At 49.1% G+C, this 20,057-nt stretch overlaps 1 protein-coding gene across 5 annotated transcripts in view; it reads right to left on the bottom strand.

The window, feature by feature from the left end:
- The window catches only part of CCDC136 (coiled-coil domain containing 136), a 52,126-nt gene that overhangs the window by 7,509 nt on the left and 24,560 nt on the right, over window positions 1-20,057 (bottom strand). For 3 of the 5 annotated variants that reach the window (XM_081210224.1, XM_081210228.1, XM_081210227.1), the window contains exons 4-8: window positions 12,753-13,127; window positions 8,183-8,300; window positions 6,128-6,353; window positions 5,219-5,350; window positions 2,053-2,196 (exon numbers count right to left, since the gene is read on the bottom strand). In XM_081210224.1, the coding sequence (XP_081066350.1) occupies window positions 2,053-2,196; window positions 5,219-5,350; window positions 6,128-6,353; window positions 8,183-8,300; window positions 12,753-13,127 (995 nt within the window). Of the gene's footprint in view, window positions 1-397; window positions 516-2,052; window positions 2,197-5,218; window positions 5,351-6,127; window positions 6,354-8,182; window positions 8,301-12,752; window positions 13,128-20,057 lie in introns of all 5 variants that reach the window. The other 2 variants (XM_081210225.1, XM_081210226.1) reach the window with 2 other exon arrangements.

Consider the following 20,057-nt stretch of genomic DNA (forward strand, 5'->3'; position numbering starts at 1 on the left):
TACAGTACTTAACCCGAGGTACCACTGTACATAAATCCGGCACTGCCTAGAGCTCCCATCAGCCCCAGCAGGAAAACCTCTTGAAAGGCTTTCCTAACCCAAAGTCTATTTTTTTATAAAAAGGAATTGGCTTGTTCCTGCTCTGCCTCACCGGAGGAGGAAATGCAAGCATGGGGAAATGATTTGTTGTGAAGAGGGAACAGGCTGTGCGGCAGGCGATGGGTTGGGGAAGGAGGCGAGAGGGAGGGGTGCTGGGCAGGTGCATGGGTGTAACTGCAAGGGGGGGATGACAACGACAAAGCAACCAAATGTAGGATACGGGGAATGTGTGTCCTTGCTTCATGCAGGAGACGCAAGCCAAGCGCAGCCTAGCCGACCAAGCGGATGATACCAGTACCTGATTCGGGGAGTTAGGAAGACATCTCAGCCCGCCAGCACCAAAGCAGGGCTACTATGATAACCAGTCCTATGAGAGGGAGGGAGATGATGGCGGGAGGGTCAGGCGCGTGGGGGACCTGTGGGGTTCCGGGGGGCAGTGTGGGGAGGGAGAGCGTGGGATGGAGGGCGGAGGGGACGCCACAAACACCACGGAGGGGAGATGAGCCGAGGCAGGGGACAAGAGAAAGAGAGAGAGGAGAGAGAGAGAAAGAAAGAAGTTAGGCCACAGGGTGTTTTGGCTGCCCGTGTGGGACGGGGGTCTGAAATTTCGGGCCCGGATCCTGCTTCAGAGCCGCCTGCGTGCTATGACTCTGCACCGAAGAATTTGGATGCCTCGGAAGGAGCTGGCTACACAGAATTCCTACCACCCACCGGGAAAGGGATTGCGATTGTGCTAGAATTGGAGTCAGTCAATGTGTGAGTGTGTTTTAAAAAAGCAACCACACAAGACATTATGCAGGAATTGCTGTGTCTCTCAAACCCTGTCGTCTGGCGTTTGTGGGCACAGCACCCCCAAAAGCGCACCGGCGACTGATCCCCACGTAGTATCTGCCGCTGCTATAAGTGCCGCATTTGTAAGAAATCAATCTTTCCGTGCGAAGCCACCTGCACTTTCAAACTCCCTGCCCAATGACACCAGGCAGGTGCCTTTCCTGTATATTTCTCAGCGCCTGCTAAAAACATTTCTGTTTGGTCAAGCCTACCCAGACGCGGGTGGCGCTGTGGGTTAAACCACAGAGCCTAGGACTTGCCAATCAGAAGGTCGGTGGTTCGAATCCCTGTGACGGGGTGAGCTCCCATTCCCTCAGTCCCTGCTCCTGCCAACCTAGCAGTCAAAGCACGTCAAAGTGCAAGTAGATAAATAGGCACCTCTCCGGCGGGAAGGTAAACGGCGTTTCCGTGCGCTGCTCTGGTTCGCCAGAAGCGGCTTAGTCATGCTGGCCACATGACCCGGAAGCTGTACGCCGGCTCCCTCAGCCAGTAAAGCAAGATGAGCGCCGCAACCCCAGAGTCGGCCACGACTGGACCTAATGGTCAGGGGTCCCTTTACCTTTACCCAGACAGGCAGAACGCGGATGTGTGTTTTAACCTGCTTTCAGTTTCTTGCTGGTTTTACCTTTTGAACATTTCAAAGTATTGCTGTTAAAGCTAATTTTATTACCCCCTTCTCTTTGTAAACCGCGTTGAGGTATGTCTCTCCCCACCCCCAATCAAATGGTGCATAAATTTATTTATGAAATAAACAAATAAAATGATTAATATGTCCCTGTGGAGACACTGAGGCGGCTGGTTGTTAAAAGCCTGTCTGGAGAGGACAGCTGCGTTTCAGAAAGGTTTTGTACCCAAATTCAAACTTGACCCAGATTCCCCGTGATTATCTGATTCATGCTGTACTTGTGGTGTTCATGCTATTGCTGTTTGTTGCTTTGGGATTTGTTTGAACGGAAAGTGGCATAGAAATGAAATCAGTCAATCAATCAATTAATCAATCAATCAATCACCTCTGCTTCAGGGAAAGGGTTGCTCCAGCCCCCAGCTCCCCACTGGACCGAGCAGAGCAACCCGTGACACACACACACACACACACATGCCCAAACGCCTCTGAGGATTTACCCGTCCTCCGATGGGGATGGTGCCGTTAAGTCTCTCAATCTCCTCCTTGCACATCCGCAGTTCCTCGTGCAGCTGCTCCCGTTCGTTCTGGCTGAGCCAACACTTACTCTCCATCTCTCGCAGGATGTCTTGGGTTTGGTCGTGCTGCCAGAGAAGAAGGAAGAGCAGAGGGTCAACAGACAAGCCGGGCATCCCTTCGCATACCTTTCCGACGCATGGGGTCTTAGTGGGATCCAGGAGCAGCTGGTGGGACTGGGTAGGGCAGAGGCACGGAGGCCAACAGCAGGTGGGATTGCTATGAGGAATTATGAAAAATGGAGCAAGCCGTTGTGTCAACGATGAAAGCTTTGCTTGAGTGGGCTTGAGTCATTGACAATAATTTCTGATCAAATCCCACAAGCCTCTACATATCTGCCCCATTTTCTCTCAGTGGCGTAGCGTGGGGGGTGCAGGGGGGGCCGGCCGCACCGGGCACAACATCTGGGGGTTAGGGTTGGGGGCGCAAATCCATGGGTTAGGGGGCGCAAATCCACGGGTTAGGGGGCGCAAATTACTTGCCTTGCCCCGGGTGCTGACAACCCACGCTACGCCACTGTTTTCTCTACTGCCCATTTTCTCTGCCTGACAGGCACGTATAAGCATTCTAAAACACAGACCAGTTGTTTCACCAGACATCCTCAGTACATAAGATAAGGAGGTAGCCTTGATGTAGATTTTGTTAATCTTTAGGTAGATCTTAAGGGCCAGGAAGAGAATTCACAAGGAGATGCTAAATACTATCTTTCCTTGCCTGTCCTTCCTTTCCTGTTTACTGCCTGTTTATGACCTCCAGGGATTGCTAAATGCATTCCTCCTTAATTCCTGTTTTATTTAGCCTGAACATGTAAAGGTAAAGGTAAAGGTACCCCTGCCCGTACGGGCCAGTCGTGACCGACTCTGGGGTTGCGCACCCATCTCGCTCAAGAGGCCGGGGGCCAGCGCTGTCCGGAGACACTTCCGGGTCACGTGGACAGCGTGACGAAGCTGCAACTGGCGAGCCAGCGCAGCACACGGAAACGCCGTTTACCTTCCTGCTATAAAGTGGTACCTATTTATCTACTTGCACTTAAGAGTGCTTTCGAACTGCTAGGTGGGCAGGAGCTGGGACCGAAAGACGGGAACTCACCCCGCCGTGGGGATTCGAACCGCCGACCATACGATCGGCAAGTCCTAGGCACTGAGGTTTTACCCACAGCGCCACCTGCGTCCCCTACATGCCTGAACATGTACGCATGCTCAAATTAGTTCTTTGTAGTTAAAAGGATTTCTCTGATCTAACTTTGTCCCATGTGGTTTTTTCGAAATGCTCAGGGGAAATCTGATTGGTTCTTACAAGCGCTTGCTAAAAGTTCTTTTGTTAATAAAGGGGAGCTGGGCCAGGATGCGACAGATTATTATTGGCACTTCCTCCCAGAGTCTTGCTGGCCAAGCCTCGTGTGTATTTTATTAATCAGGGTCCAATCCTTCCTTTGCCTTCGGAACGCAACAGCACTGCCAATTGATTCTAGTTTCGTCCCCATCCTCTTGCCCTTTGCTAAGTTTAGCAGGCAGAAGCCCTGGAGTGAAGGAGGAGGGGAAATCTGACAGGCAGGGCTACCCCCCTGGATTGGTGGTCCAAAATAAGGCAGGCAGGTCGGGGCCGGACTGAGGTTGGTGGGGCAGTTCCCCATATGGCACCAGGGTCTGCAGATGCAACCCCTCAGATTCAGGTAGTGCAGTTACCGTAGTGGGGAGGAAGGGGTCTTGTGTGATGCAGCAGCAAAAAAAAGCTAACGCAATTCTAGGCTGCGTCAACAAAAGTATCGTGTGCCGATCAAGGGAAGTCATAGTCCCGCTCTATTCTGCCTTGGTCAGACCACACCTGGGATACTGTGTCCAGACCATAATTTAAGAAGGGTGTTGACAAGATGGAAGGTGTGCAGAGGAGGGTGACCAAGATGATCAAGGGTCTGGAAACTAAGCCTGATTAGGAACGGTTGAAGGAGCTGGGTATGTTTAGCCTGGAAAAGAGGAGACTGAGAGGAGATATGAGCGCCATCTTCAAATATCTCATGGAAGAGGGAACAAGCTTGTTTTCTCCTGCTCCGGAGGGTAGGACTCGAATCAGTGGCTTCCAAGTCACAAGAAAGGAGACTGATGGCGGTAAGGAAAGTGATGGGAGAGCACACTGGACAGGGTGGACTGGCCCTTGCTTTGACATCACATCATCTAGCTTCCCCAGAATGAGTGCCCATTAAATAGCCAACTGTGGTCTAATCTCCCTGCAAGGGATCCGGCTTGCAGGTCACCCTGAGAGCAGCCTGTGCTTCTCCAAAGAAGATTGATATTAATAAATGTATACAATATTGTGACCCCAGTCTGCGGCTGGACTGGACTTGGAAGCTGGCGGGTGAAAACTTAATACTTGGCTACCAAGCCCAAGCAGTCACGAAATTAAAAGACGCCTGCTTCTTGGGAGAAAAGCAATGAGAAACCTAGACAGCATCCTAAAAAGCAGAGACATCACCTTGCCAACAAAGGTCCATATAGTAAAAGCTCTGGTTTTCCCAGTAGTGATGTATGGAAGTGAGAGCTGGACCATCAAGAAGGCTGATCGCCGAAGAATGGATGCTTTTGAATTCTGGTGCTGGAGGAGACTCTTGAGAGTCCTATGGACTGCAAGAAGATCAAACCTCTCCATTCTGAAGGAAATCAGCCCTGAGCGCTCACTGGAAGGACAGATCCTGAAGCTGAGGCTCCAATACTTTGGCCACCTCATGAGAAGAGAAGACTCCCTGGAAAAGACCCTGATGTTGGGAAAGACGGAGGGCACAAGGAGAAGGGGATGACAGAGGACAAGATGGTGGGACAGTGTTCTCGAAGCTACCAGCATGAGTTTGACCAAACTGCGGGAGGCAGTGGAAGACAGGAGTGCCTGGCGTGCTCTGGTCCAGGGGGTCACAAAGAGGCGGACACGACTAAACAACAACAGCAACCAAGCCCAGACTCCTGCATTTTGCATGCATATTTTACTGGACCCTTTACAACCACCCTGTAAGGTAGGCCACCATACTGCTAACGCAGAGCTGAAGTACGTGGATTTCCCACCAAACTCCTGATCAGCACCTGTTCCGTACGTCATGCCTACCTCACTTCCGTCTTCCCTCCCTGCTCTGGCTGCCTCTCCCGCCTTCCGCTCTGCCGCTCTCCTTGCCCACTCCGGGAGGTCGAGATGGTCCTTGTCTTCTGTCCTGCACTGGCTGTGTGGGGCTTGGTCGCTCTGCCAGGGCAAGAAGAGGGGCACAGAGGGCAAGAGGGTCAAGCTGTGCCCAACATCCAAAAACTCCGTGCCCTCTTGTTTCTGACCTGCAGGGAGGGTTACCGGCCTTCTCTGACCTCAGAGAGCCTTCCTGATTTTTTAGGCTGCAGATCCCACCAGCCCCAGGTGGCGAGGCCAGCTGGAAATATCTGAAATATCTGGAAAACCCCTGACTGGAGAAGGCAGCTTTTTCTGGTTGCCTCTTCCTCGCCCTTTCTCCAGACGAAAATGTCCCAAATACAGCAAACTTTCTCTCCACCCCTTGATAATTTCAGCTGCCCTTGGAGGGCACCCTCTGCTCTTAAAAAATAAAAAATATGCTTTCCAGGTTTATACATTTCACTAGTTTTACAATCATTTTAACACAGGCACAGGCAAACTCCGGCCCTCCAGATGTTTGATTTTTGATTCTATTTTACTGTTATTTACACTTTATACATATTTTATGCTGGTGGGGTGTTTTTTTTTTTGCAGCATCAATTAAGTGTTTTAAATTTGTTGTTAACCGCTCTGAGCCCGGTTTCCTGAACCGGGAAGGGCGGGGTATAAATAAAAAATTATTATTATTATCATGGCATCTCATTCATGTGTCATGATCTCAACCACCACGTTCCATGACCTCCTTAACCCTTCGCCAAACAATTCTTCCAGGGTTCCTTGAAAGGGGGTGCACCGTTTAAAAACCTCTCCCCATACCTGCGCCTGGTCTGGATCCGCCTCGCTCTCCTCCCTCCTCACCTGGTAGCGCAGGTCAGCCTCGCTCTCCGGTTTCGACAGCTTCTCCTCCTCGTCTCCCTCGCTGGCCGTGCCCGCCATCTCCACGGACTTGAAGGAGACGCTGCCGCTCGCGTGGGGCGTGGCCCGCCAGTTGATGGACGGGGGGTGGTCTGTGCTCCCCTCGGAGTCTGAGTCGAGGGAGGGGGAGTCGTCTGACTTGCTTCGTGCTCTGTTCGGGGGGAAAGGACTGAGAGGGAGATACAGTGGTACCTCGGGTTACAGACGCTTCAGGTTACAGACTCCACCAACCCAGAAATAGTATTTCGGGTTAAGAACTTTGCTTCAGGAGGAGAACAGAAATCATGTGGTGGCGGCAGCGGGAGGCCCCATTAGCTAAAGTGGTACCTCAGGTTAAGAGCAGTTTCAGGTTAAGAACGGACCTCCGGAACGAATTAAGTTTGTTAACGGAGAAATCTGAGGGGGCTCCCTTGGACAAAAAACAAGGACACCAGCTATTATTATTATTATTATTATTATTATTATTATTATTATTAGCCATTCAAGGTGGTAGCCATCACTATAACCAGAACATTTACCCCAGGGGTGTACAGGTAATAATAATAATAATAATAATAATAATAATAATAATAATAATAATAATAATAATTTGTTATTTCTACCCTGCCCATCTGGCTGGGTTTCCCCAACCACTCTGGGTGGCTTCCAACAGAAGGTTAAGGTAAAGGTAAAGGGACCCCTGACCATTAGGTCCAGTCGTAGCCGACTCTGGGGTTGCGGTGCTCATCTCGCTTTACTGGCCGAGGGAGCCGGCGTACAGCTTCCGGGTCATGTGGCCAGCAGGACTAAGCCGCTTCTGGCGAACCAGAGCAGCACACGGAAACGCCATTTACCTTCCCACCGGAGCGGTACCTATTTATCTACTTGCACTTTGACGAACTGCTAGGTTGGCAGGAGCAGGGACCGAGCATCGGGAGCTCACCCCGTCGCGGGGATTCGAACCTCCGACCTTCTGATTGACAAGTCCTAGGCTCTGTGGTTTAACCCACAGCGCCACCCACATCCCTTCAACAGAAGGTTAAAAATGCATTAAAACATCAGTGATTTAAAAAAACTTCCCTAAACAGGTAAATTATCTTGGAAGTGCAGCAGGGCTGAGGAGGGACTTTAACTCTTTCCACTTTGCTCCCGGCAAAAAATCCTTGCTCTGAAGCTGATATTTGCAGAGGCAAAAGAGTCAGCGTGGTTTAGTAGACAGCGTGCCGGGTTAGGACATGAGAGACGAGGGTTCAAATCCCCACTCGGTCATGAAGCTGACTGGCTGGCCTCGGACCAGTCACAGTCTCTCAGCCGAAGCTACCTCACAGGGTTGTTGTGAAGACTGAGCTGGGAGAGAGGAGAACAAGGCATCCACCTTCAGCTCCTTGCAGGAAAGGTGGAATATTCTGGGCTTTTCCGCTCCATACGGCGCACAGGACCATAGGGTGCACCTCGTTTTTAGGGGGGGAATAAGGGGGGGATATATTTTTTTCCCCCAGCCCCAAAGAGCAAAGAAGCCAAGACAGCGAGCGGATGGATCCCGCTCGCTGTCTTGGCTTCGTTTTTAGCTTCCCCCGACCCCAGCCCCCAGAACAGGCTGCTATCCGCAAGCCTTCGGAGCCCGGCGGGAACTCCTGCCGGGCTCTGAAGGCTTGCAGATAGCTGCCTGAAGCCCAGGGAGCGCAGCGGGAGTTGGCACTGCGCTCCCCGGGCTTCAGGCTGCAGGCTGCTATCCGCAAGCCTTCGGAGCGCTCCGAAGGCTTGCGGATAGCTGCCTGAAGCCTGGAGAGCGAGAGGGGTCGGTGCACACCAACCCCTCTCACTCTCCAGGCTTCAGTGAAAGCCTGCATTCGCTCCTTTAGGACACACACACATTTCCCCTTCATTTTTGGAGGGGGGAAAGTGCATCCTATAGAGTGAAAAATGCGGTAAATGCAACCGAATTAGATGTTCCGGCTCCTCGGGGTCCTGCCACAAGCCATTGGCCACCATGCGCAATCCCGGGACATGGAGACTCACCTGTACTTCAGGGCCTCCAGTCTCTCCAGCTGGTTGACCATGATCTTGTTGCTCTCCTGCAGGATTTGGTACTCGTTGGTCAGTTCCTGGTACTTAATTCTCAGCGTCCGGAGATCCTCTGCAAAGCACAGCCACCGGGATGAAACATCATTTGCCGCGGCCGAGCAGCGCATTTCAGGGGGATTATTCCATCTGATTCAAGGTTTGGTGGGTAAGATTGACAAAGTCTTTTTTTTGCTGGATGCCCGCCCTCCTTCCACTCCCTTCTTATTTTTAAAAAGTTTTCTGCCAAGTGTATAAAACAGAACGTGTGCAAAAGTTAAATGTGCATAAATTGTGGGCTTTTTTGCATTGGGTATCGATTATTTCCCCACCAGGTCCAAGACATTTTTCTTGTGACTTCACTGGACTACAAAGCCCATCATCCACATGGCCCATGGTCAGGATGGTGGGAATTGTAGTCCAGGATAATCTGGCGAGTTCCGCATGTGCTGCTCAGAAACGAGCGTGGGGAGGTTGAACCAGGATGGCTGATACCACTGTTATATGAATTCTAAGGTCTTATACATATAAAATAAATGTTCATAAATGTACAAGGCAAACACATACATAAGTATATAAACCACATCTCTGACATAGTACAGAGCAATCCTGAAGCCATTTTTGACTCTCCCAAATTGACCTCAAATATTTCTCTGTGAGGAAGGAAGGAAATGGGAAAAGCTTTCTAATTGTCTTTGGACTGTAAGGGCTTACACCTCCCTGTAAATACAGTCTGGCAAGTACCGTATTGTTTGCTCTATAAGACTCACTTTTTCCCTCCTAAAAAGCAAGGGGGAATGTGTGTGCGTCTTATGGAGCGAATGCAGGCTGCACAGCTATCCTAGAAGCCAGAACAGCAAGAGGGATTGCTGCTTTCACTGCGCAGCGATCCCTCTTGCTGTTCTGGCTTCTGAGATTCAGAATATTTTTTTTTCTTGTTTTGCTCCTCCAAAAACTAGGTGCGTCTTGTGGTCTGGTGCGTCTTATAGAGCGAAAAATACGGTATCTGTTAAGCTGAGCAAACTTATCAATATGCATAAGAGATTCAGGAACTAAGTATTTACCATCTCCAAGGAATGGCCAGGCTACCCAGAAAAGGCAATCAGATAATAATAAGGCATTATCAGGTATCTTGGCAGATAGGAGAGAAGCAACACACTCAAATTTCTGCTGGGGACCACCTCTTTCTGTGATGCATGTATGGTGCTTTGGGGGGTGGTCTTGAGCTACAGGGGAGGCAATTTCAAAAGTCTATATAAGCGCTTGCACACCAGTGTTCTGGGTTCCTCCTTTCCCTCCTTGCGTGGGGTGAGCAGGGGACCCTGTTGCAACAGTTTAATCAAGATCAGACTTACTAGCTGCTTAGCTTCTCAATACAGTGGTGCCCCGCAAGACGAATGCCTCGGAAGACAAAAAACTCGCAAGACAAAAGGGCTTTGCTGTTTTTGAGGTGCTTCGTAAGACGAATTTCCCTATGGGCTTGCTTCGCAAGACGAAATGTCTTGCGAGTTTGTTTCCTTTTGAAGCGGGAACTGGGCTGGCAGGGAGCGAGCGAGGGAGCGACCTACCTTTTCCAGAGGGATCCACTTCTGGAGAGGGCACAGAGGAGGCAGGTGGGCTGGGATCCAGCGGATCTGGCTGGGTCTCTGCGCCGCCGCCTCTGCCTCTCTCTCTCTCTCCCCCTCCCCACGTGGCTGCTCCATTTTGCCCTAACTGCGCGAAGGCAGGAGGAGGGGGACCAAGGAGGAGGAGGAGGCATCGACTGCGCTTGGGCCGCCGCGAAGGCGCCTTTGCGGGGGTGGGAAGAAGCGGGGAGCAGCTGCCGAGACTGTGGGGAGCCCGGCGGCGTGGCGCAAGGTAGAATCATAGAATCATAGAATCATAGAATTATAGAGTTGGAAGAGACCACAAGGGCCATCGAGTCCCACCCCCTGCCAAGCAGGAAACACCATCAGAGCACTCCTGACATATGGTTGTCAAGCCTCTGCTTAAAGACCTCCAAAGTAGGAGACTCCACCACACTCCTGGGCAGCAAATTCCACTGTCGAACAGCTCTTACTGTCGGGAAGTTCTTCCTAATGTTTAGGTGGAATCTTCTTTCTTGTAGTTTGGATCCATTGCTCCGTGTCCGCTTCTCTGGAGCAGCAGAAAACAACCTTTCTCCCTCCTCTATGTGACATCCTTTTATATATTTGAACATGGCTATCATATCACCCCTTAACCTCCTCTTCTCCAGGCTAAACATGCCCAGCTCCCTTAGCCGTTCCTCATAAGGCATCGTTTCCAGGCCTTTGACCATTTTGGTTGCCCTCCTCTGGACACGTTCCAGTTTGTCAGTGTCCTTCTTGAACTGGGGTGCCCAGAACTGGACACAGTACTCCAGGTGAGGTCTGACCAGAGCAGAATACAGTGGCACTATTACAGTGGTAACGGGGGGAGCAAGGGAGAGACCGCGCCGGGCGCTTCGTGCGTCCGCCCTCGGTTCCTGGGCTCGAACTTCCTTTGGCACCTCGTGGAGAGAGAGGGAGAGGAGCGGGCTGGGGCTTTGATGTGGGACGCGGTTTGGCCGAGCGAAGACGCGGCAAGGCTTGGCGACAGAGGAAGGGGGGCTGTTTTCGTGGGGAGGTGGGAGGGGGTGTCTTTGCCTCTTCCCGGCAACAGATCCTCCAAGCTGAGGAAACTCCTCCTGCTGGGGAGCGACCCGCTTTGTGCTTTGCCCGCTATCCCATTATAATACAGTACCAGGATGGATCCATGCTTCGCAAGACGAAAAAATCTGCAAGACGAAGAAACTCGCAGAACGGATTATTTTCGTCTTGCGAGGCACCACTGTATACAGTGGTACCTCAGTTTACGAACTTAATCCGTTCCGGAAGTCCGTTCTTAAACCGAAACTGTTCTTAAACTGAGGCGTGCTTTCCCTAATGAGGCCTCCCACTGCCAGCACCCTTCTACTGTTTGGCGTCTGTTCTCAGACTGAGGTAAAGTTCGCAAACGAGGACACTACTTCCGGTTTTGCGGAGTTCATAAACCGAATCATTCATAAACAGGACAGTTCTTAAACCGAGGTAGCACTGTACTCTGGTTGCCCTCTTGTTATTTTCTCCTACCGATAGAAAACCTACATAAGGACTCTACACAGGCTCTTGGATACCCCATAAGGGATAAAGGAGCAGTTTTTTCTTATAACAGTACAGTGGACGCTTGGGTTGCGAACGTGATCCGTGCAGGAAGCACGTTCGCCACCCGCAGCGTCCGCAACCTGCAGCACCACGTCTGCGCACGTGCAGGTCGCGATTCAGCGCTTGTGCACACACACAAGCACCGGAACCCGAAAGTAACCCAATCTGGTTGTTGTAAACAAAACTCTGCCCTTTTCCCCCTTTTGGGGTATCCAAGAGCCCATATAGAGTCCTTACGTAGGTTCCCTATTGGTAGGAGAAAAGAACAGAGGCCAACCAGAGAATATTGAGAAGCAAAACAGCTAGTAAGCCTGATCTTTATTAAAGCTGTTGCAACAGGGTCCTCACTCACCACACGCCGGAAAGGAGGAGGAACCCAGAACAATGGCGCACAAGGCCTTATATAGACATTTTAAATTCCCTGCCCTGGAGCTCAAGACCACCCCTCCATACAACCTACATACATCACAGAAGGGGTGTAACCCAAGACCACCCCCCAGATACATCATACCTACATCACAGAAAAGGCGGTCTACAGCAGAAATCTGAGTGTGTTGTTTATCTCGTCTGACAGGTTATCTGTTTAATGGACACTTGATTGGATTGCCTGAGGAGCCTGACCAGTCTTTTGTAATGATAAATACTTAGTTCCTGAGCCAGGTCACAGGCTCACACCCTATTCATATCTTAAAGGTAAAGGTAAAGGGACCCCTGACCATTAGGTCCATTCGTGACTGACTCTGGGGTTGTGGCGTTCATCTCGCTTTATTGGCTGAGGGAGCCGGCGTACAGCTTCCAGGTGATGTGGCCAGCATGACTAAGCCGCTTCTGTCGAACCGGAGCAGCACACGGAAACGCCGTTTACGTTCCCGCTGGAGTGGTACCTATTTATCTACTTGCACTTGGATGTGCTTTCGAACTGCTAGGTTGGCAGGAGCAGGGACCGAGCAACGGGAGCTCACCCCATCGCGGGGATTCGAAACACCGACCTTCTGATCGGCAAGCCCTAGGCTCTGTGATTTAACCCACAGCACAACCCGCGTCCTATTCATATCTTAAATGTGCCCTTAAGACAGGATTTGTGAAGGAAAAAGACAATGGGGAGATTTCCCACTTTGACCTTACAGAGAAATAATTGAGGTCAATTTGTTCAGGACTTTTTTTCTGTGGGGTTTTCAGACATGTGCTTTATATATTTATGTACGTGTTTGCTTGGTACATTTATGAAAATGTATTACATATCTAAGACCTTAAAAGTCTTATCACACGGTACTTCCGGGTTCGGAGCGGTGCGCAAGCCGAAATCGCGCAACCCGAAGCGTCTGTAACCCGAGACATGACTGTACCTTGGAGCCTGGCCACCTCTTCCGAGGTGCAGGCGAGACGGTCATCAAAGTGGGATACCACCAACATCTCCGGGGCAGGCTGGCTGTCCCCGGTGCCCGGCCGCTTCATGTTGATCTCGGCCCGCAGGGCTGTGACCTCCATGTCGTACTCGTTCCGGACCCTCTGCACGCGCTCCAGCTCGGCTTTCAGGCGGCAGATCTCCTCTTGCAGCCCGGCCACCTCGTTCTCGTGCAAGGCGGCCGCCTCCTCGGCGTCCAAGCGCAGGCTGTGAATCTCCTCGTTGGCCTCCCGCAGCTCCCGCTCCAAGCGGTCCAGCTCCACATCTTTCACCTCCTGCAGCGAGTCAAACTCTTCCTTCAGGGAGCACATCTGAGCTGGATTCGGGGAGGGGAGAAGGAGGCAAACGGGGAGAAGGCAAGGGCTTTCGATTAGTCACTGAGTTGGGCCCTTTGCATCCCAAGGGCCACATTATCTTCTGAAGCCACAGGTCCTGATATTTTTAAGGAATTGGACCAGAGCGCTCTTTGAACCTGCTCCTCCTCTTTATAACTTCCTTTTCCAGCCGCCTCTTGCCTTGGTCAGGTGATGGTAGGGGAGCAGTAAGCGTAGTAGTAATTATTATTATTATTATTATTATTATTATTATTATTATTATTATTATACCCCATCCATCTGACTGAGTAGCCCCAGCCACTCTGATTGGCTTCCAGCATAGAGATGATAGATAGATAGATAGATAGATAGATAGATAGATGATAGATAGATAGATAGATAGATAGATAGATAGATAGATAGATACTGTAGAATGATACTGTAGATAGATGATAAATAGATGATAGATAGATAGATAGATAGATAGATAGATGATAGATAGATAGATAGATAGATAGATAGATAGATAGATAGATAGATACTGTAGAATGATACTGTAGATAGATGATAAATAGATGATAGATATAGATAGATAGATAGATAGATAGATAGATAGATAGATAGATGATAGATAGATAGATAGATGATAGATAGATACTGTAGACTGATACTGTAGATAGATATAGACAGATAGATAGATAGATGATAGATGGATAGATAGATAGATAGATAGATAGATGATAGATAGATAGATAGATAGATAGATAGATAGATAGATAGATAGATAGATACTGTAGAATGATACTGTAGATAGATGATAAATAGATGATAGATAGATAGATAGATAGATAGATAGATAGATAGATAGATAGATACTGTAGAATGATACTGTAGGTAGATGATAAATAGATGATAGATAGATAGATAGATAGATAGATAGATAGATAGATGATAGATAGATACTGTAGACTGATACTGTAGATAGATATAGACGGATAGATAGATGATAGATGGATAGATAGATAGATAGATAGATAGATAGATAGATAGATACTGTAGACTGATACTGTAGATAGATATAGACAGATAGATAGATGATGGATAGATAGATAGATAGATAGATAGATAGATAGATAGATACTGTAGATTGATACTGTAGATAGATGATAAATAGATGATAGATAGATAGATAGATAGATAGATAGATAGATGATAGATAGATAGATGATAGATAGACAGATAGATGATAGATAGATACTGTAGATAGATATAGACAGATAGATGATAGATAGATAAATAGATAGATAGATAGATAGATAGACAGACAGATAGATAGATAGATAGATGATAGATAGATAGATAGACAGATAGACAGATAGATAGATAGATAGATAGATAGATAGATAGATAGATATCACTACTTGTACAGCTGAAAACACTGGCAGCATTAAGATAAATGCAACAGTGTAAATCAGTTTTGATGGATGTAATAATGGAATACTGAATGGTATAGTTTCTGTAAAATGTGCAGGGATTTATCATATATAAAATGAACCATGGAAAGAGAAGAAGGGAAGTCACTGGTATCTTAAGGGTGTAAAAATGAGTACATTGTAAAACAGAAAATTTAATTAAAAAATCATATAGAAAAAAAATAAGATAAAAAAAATCACTACCAACATCTCAGCTTTGCCTCTTCCCATCTGCACTGCCCCGGACCCAGAGATCATCCTCTGAGGCCCTTCTTTGTGTGCCTCCTCCACAAGAGGTACGGAGGGTGGCAACACGAGAACGGGGCCTTTTCTGCAGTGGCTCCCCGTCTGTGGAATGCTGTCCCGGGAAGGCTCACCGGGCGCATTCATTACATCTTTACGCACCAGGTGAAAACATTGCTCTTCAACCAGGCCTTAAAACAATTGATGGCCTTTTCAATGTGTCTGCGGGGAGTTGTGTTTTAAATCATTATATTGCACATTTTCTGTTTTTTCTGCCATTTTCTGCCTTTCATAAATCAACACCATCATCTGAAAGACTCATCTCTGCATATCAAAGATGCATAACCTCCAACATTTCTCCGATGAAAAGAGGGATGTCCTATTTAATAATTATAATAATAATAATAATAATAATAATAATAATAATAATAATAATAATTTTTACTGTTCATACCCCACCCATCTGATTAGGTTGCCCCAGCCGCTCTGGGCAGATTACAACATATATAAAAACATAATAAAACATTAAAAATTACAAAATCTTCTTATACAGGGCTGGCTTCAGATGGCTTGGGGGTTGGATAACTCCATCCCCTCCAACATTTCTCGGATGAAAATAGGGACTTCCTAAGGAAAAGCGGGACATTCTGGGATCAAATTAGAAGCAGGGATCAGTTTTGTAAATCTGGAAAATCTGGGTATGCTGTTAAGCTGCCCTTTAGGTGTGAAGGCGGATGATTAATAAATATGTAGTTATTTATTATTATTATTATTATTATTATTATTATTATTATTATTATTATTATTTAGACGTCTGTTTGATCCTCCCATAAAAAGAGTGGGGGGGGCAGGCAGTGAAGAGGGAGAGAAGGCACCCCTGCAAATCAAGCCATTACTAAAAGCAGAGGAGCAGAGGCAGCGGAAAGAGTTGGCAACCCTTGCTGGGGTTGGGCGTTGGGAGGGCATTTCCACTCGGCCCCGGGCACAAGTCATGTGACCCCAAAACCAAGGGCCACACCTGGGGGGAAAGGGGGAGGCTGGAGACTTTGGGGTGGGAGCAGGACCGGCCCCAGACCTGTCTCCAGGGGGCTGCGGGGGCCACTCCTGGCAGTTGTGCCGCTCTGGGGCCCAGCTGCCATGGCAACGCCCCTTGCGGGCTTTCAGACCCCTTGATCTCGGGCCCAGGGGACTCACAGCCAAGAGAAGATGAGTGTCCAAGTTCCATGGCCGGTTTGGGGGCCCCGCGGAACCACCACACCCGGCCCCTGCGCTCGGCTTGGGGGGCCCTTGGGCCCTTAAAGCGGCGGCACCTCGGAACCCCCCAGGCTAGGCCAGAGCCTTGGCACGGCTACTGAGCAGAGGGCGATGGCGCAAGCCGGGCACAATTGGTCCTGCTGTTTGTTTTATTATTATTATTATTATTATTATTATTATTATTATTATTATTATTATTATTATTTATACCCCACCCTCCCCGGCCAGAGCCGGGCTCAGAGTGGCTAACACCAGTAAAATTACAATAAAAACATAATTGGGGGGGGGGGGGAGAACCAATTTAAAATACGGGTTAAAATACAATTTAAAATGCAGCCTCATTTTAAAATAGCTGATAAATCAAGACCATAAGGGGAGGGAAACATAAGGGTCAGACCGAGTCCAAACCAAAGGCCAGGCGGAACAGCTCTGGCTTGCAGGCCCTGCAGAAAGATGTCAAGTCCCGCAGGGCCCTAGTCTCTTGTGAAAGAGCGTTCCACCAAGTCGGGGCCAGTACTGAAAAGGCCCTGGCCCTAGTTGAGACCAATCTTCACCATTCTGAAGGAAATCAGCCCTGAGTGCTCACTGGAAGGACAGATCCTGAAGCTGAGGCTCCAAGACTTTGGCCGCCTCATGAGAAGAGAAGACTCCCTGGAAAAGACCCTGATGTTGGGAAAGATGGAGGGCACAAGGAGAAGGGGACGACGGAGATGGTGGGACAGTGTTCTCGAAGCTACCAGCATGAGTCTGACCAAACTGCGGGAGGCAGTGGAAGACAGGAGTGCCTGGCGTGCTCTGGTCCAGGGGGTCACAAAGAGTCGGACACAACTAAACGACTAAACAACAACAAGTAACAAACAGAAACAACAAACCATAAAAGCTGTAGATTGTTTGATTAGTCTGTGGGTAAGCAAACTGGGATCCAGCGCAATCGCCTTCTAAATCCAGCCTGCGGACGGTCCAGGAATCAGCGTGTTTTTACAGGAGTAGAATGTGTCCTTTTATTTAAAATGCATCTCTGGGTTATTTGTGGGGTATAGGAATTCGTTCATTGGTTTTTTTTCCCAAAATACAGTCATACCTCAGGTTGAATATGCTTCATGTTGAGCACGTTCGAGTTGCGCTCCGTGGCAAACCGGAAATAACGGAGCACGCTACTTCCGGGTTTCGCCGCTCGCGCATGCGCAGACGCTCAAAATGACATCACGCACATGCACGGAAGCAGCGAAAAGTGACGCGCCCGTGCACAGATGTGCCATCGCTAGTTACGTTTGCTTCTGGATGCGAATGGGGCTCCGGAACGGATCCCGTTCGTATCCAGAGGTACTACTGTATAGCCCGCTCCCCACAAGATCTGAGGGACAGTGGACCGGCCCCCCGCTGGAAAAGTTTGCTGACCCCTGCAAAGGCCTGTGAGAAGAGGAGTGTTTCTCGCTTGGCACCTAAAGAGATATAGCTGAGCCTCCCTGGGGAGAGCATCTCACTTACGGGGAACCACCACCAAAAAGGCCCTGTTCTCGTGTTGCCAACCTCTTGGCCTCTCATGGAAGGGGAACACAAAAAAGGTCTTCCAAAGATGATCTCAGGGTCCGGGTCGGTTCATATGGTGAGAGGGTTGCAGTTCTGAGCCATTTGAGGCTTTGTAGGTCAACACCAGCACTTTGAATCGGACCCAGAAACTAAGAAGCAGCCAACGCAGTCGGGCCGAGATCGGTGTAATACACTCAAGCCATCTTGCCCCTGTGAGCAACCTGGCCGCCAAATTCTGCACCGGCTGAACTTTCCAAATTGCTCTGAGTCAGGCTTTGCCAACCTGGTGGCCTCCAGATGTTTTGGGTAATAATAATAATTTATTATTTATACGCCGCCCATCTGGCTGAGTTTCCCCAGCCACTCTGGGCAGCTTCCAACAGAATATTAAAATACCATAACCTATTAAACATGAAAAGCTTCCCTAAACAAGGCTGCCTTCAGATGTCTTCTAAAAGTCTGGTAGTTGTTTTTCTCTTTGATATCTGGTGGGAGGGCGTTCCACAGGGAAGGCGCCACCACCGAGAAGGCCCTGTGCCTGGTTCCCTGTAACCTGACTTAGCGCAGGGAGGGAACCGCCAGAAGGCCCTCGGAGCTGGACCTCAGTGTCCGGGCAGAACCATGGAGGTGGAGACGCTCCTTCAGGTATACAGGACCGAGGCCGTTTAGGGCTTTCAAGGTCAGCACCAACACTTTGAATTGTGCTCGGAAACGGACTGGGAGCCAGTGTAGGTCTTTCAAGACCAGTGGTATATGGTCTCGGCGGCCGCTCCCAGTCACCAGTCTGGCTGCTGCATTCTGGATTAGTTGTAGTTTCCGGGTCACCTTCAAAGGTAGCCCCACATAGAGTGCATTGCAGTAGTCCAAGCGGGAGATAACCAGAGCATGCACCACTCTGGCGAGACAGTCTGCGGGCAGGTAGGGTCTCATCCTGTGCACCAGATGGAGCTGGTAGACAGCTGCCCTGGACACAGAACTGACCTGTGCCTCCATGGACAGCTGTGAGTCCAAAATGACTCCCAGGCTGCGCACCTGGTCCTTCAGGGGCACAGTTGCCCCATTCAGGACCAGGGAGTCCCCCACACCTGCCTGCCTCCTGTCCCCCAAGAACAGTCCTTCTGTCTTGTCAGGATTCAACCTCAATCTGCTAGCCGCCATCCATCCTCCAACCGCCTCTGGACACTCACACAGGACACTTCACCGCCTTCACTGGTTCTGATTTGAAAGAGGTAGAGCTAGGTATCATCCGCACATTGATGAACACCCAGACCTAACAATTCCCATCATGGAGTTGTAGTCTAAAATGTCCAGGTTGCTGAAGGCAGTGCTGTAATAGGGTACAAGGGCGAGCAAGAAAGGGGTCTACTGCAGGCATATTTTCCCAAGGGACCCCAAGAACTGAAGCTGACGCTGCTCTTGATTTTAATAAAATAATAATAGTAGTAGTAATAATAATAATAATAATAATAATAATAGCACAGCAGCAGCAGTTTTAATGAGGCTGCTTTTTGGAACATCCTACTATTTCATTTTGCGCTTGAATGAACGGAATGGGTGGTGCTGTGGGACGCGGGTGGCGCTGTGGGTTAAACCACTGAGCCTAGGGCTTGCCGATCAGAAGGTTGGTGGTTCGAATCCCCACGACGGGGTGAGCTCCCGTTGCTCGGTCCCTGCTCCTGCCAACCTAGCAGTTTGAAAGCACATCAAAGTGCAAGTAGATAAATAGGTACCGCTCCGGCGGGAAGGTAAATGGCGTTTCCGTGCGCTGCTCTGGTTCGCCAGAAGCGGCTTAGTCCTGCTGGCCACACAACCCGGAAGCTGTACGCCGGCTCCCTCGGCCTATAGAACGAGATGAGCGTGCAACCCCAGAGTCGGTCACGACTGGACCTAATGGTCAGGGGTCCCTTTACCTTTACTAGTTCATTTTGCGCTTGAATGAACGGAATGGTTGGAAAAATAAAAATTAAAAGAGCTGTTCCATTTTTCAGGTGTATACTCATGTTGCTTTCCCCCACCCCTTAAACTCTCTATATTACTATCCTTGTCAAATCTGCAAGCGTTACAAGTCTGCAAAACAAGCAATTCAACAATAATCAAAATGCCTCAGTGTTTACATGTGATTCCTAGGTTACAGGGAAATGTGTCTGTTTTGATCTCAAAAGTTTGTGTTTTTGTAGCAAGGGATTTGAGAGCCCCGGAACAGAGCCTTATTCTATTGCTCTCTTCAGCAGCATGAAGGCATGACTGTAAAGACACAGGGAGCGGCCTTCAGCCAAATTAAATCCTTTGTCCATCTGGCTCCACATTGTCTATGTTCAAGATACAGGTTTTTCCCAGCCCTTCTCCAAAGATGCCAGGATTTTTGCATAAAGCAAGAAAACCTGGTGCTTTTGCCAAAGGTCGGAGGACAGGGGAAAAAATCCCACCCGCACA

The sequence above is a fragment of the Podarcis bocagei genome, assembly GCF_964188305.1.
Source record: "Podarcis bocagei genome assembly, chromosome: 10".
In the NCBI taxonomy this organism is placed as follows: domain Eukaryota; kingdom Metazoa; phylum Chordata; class Lepidosauria; order Squamata; family Lacertidae; genus Podarcis; species Podarcis bocagei.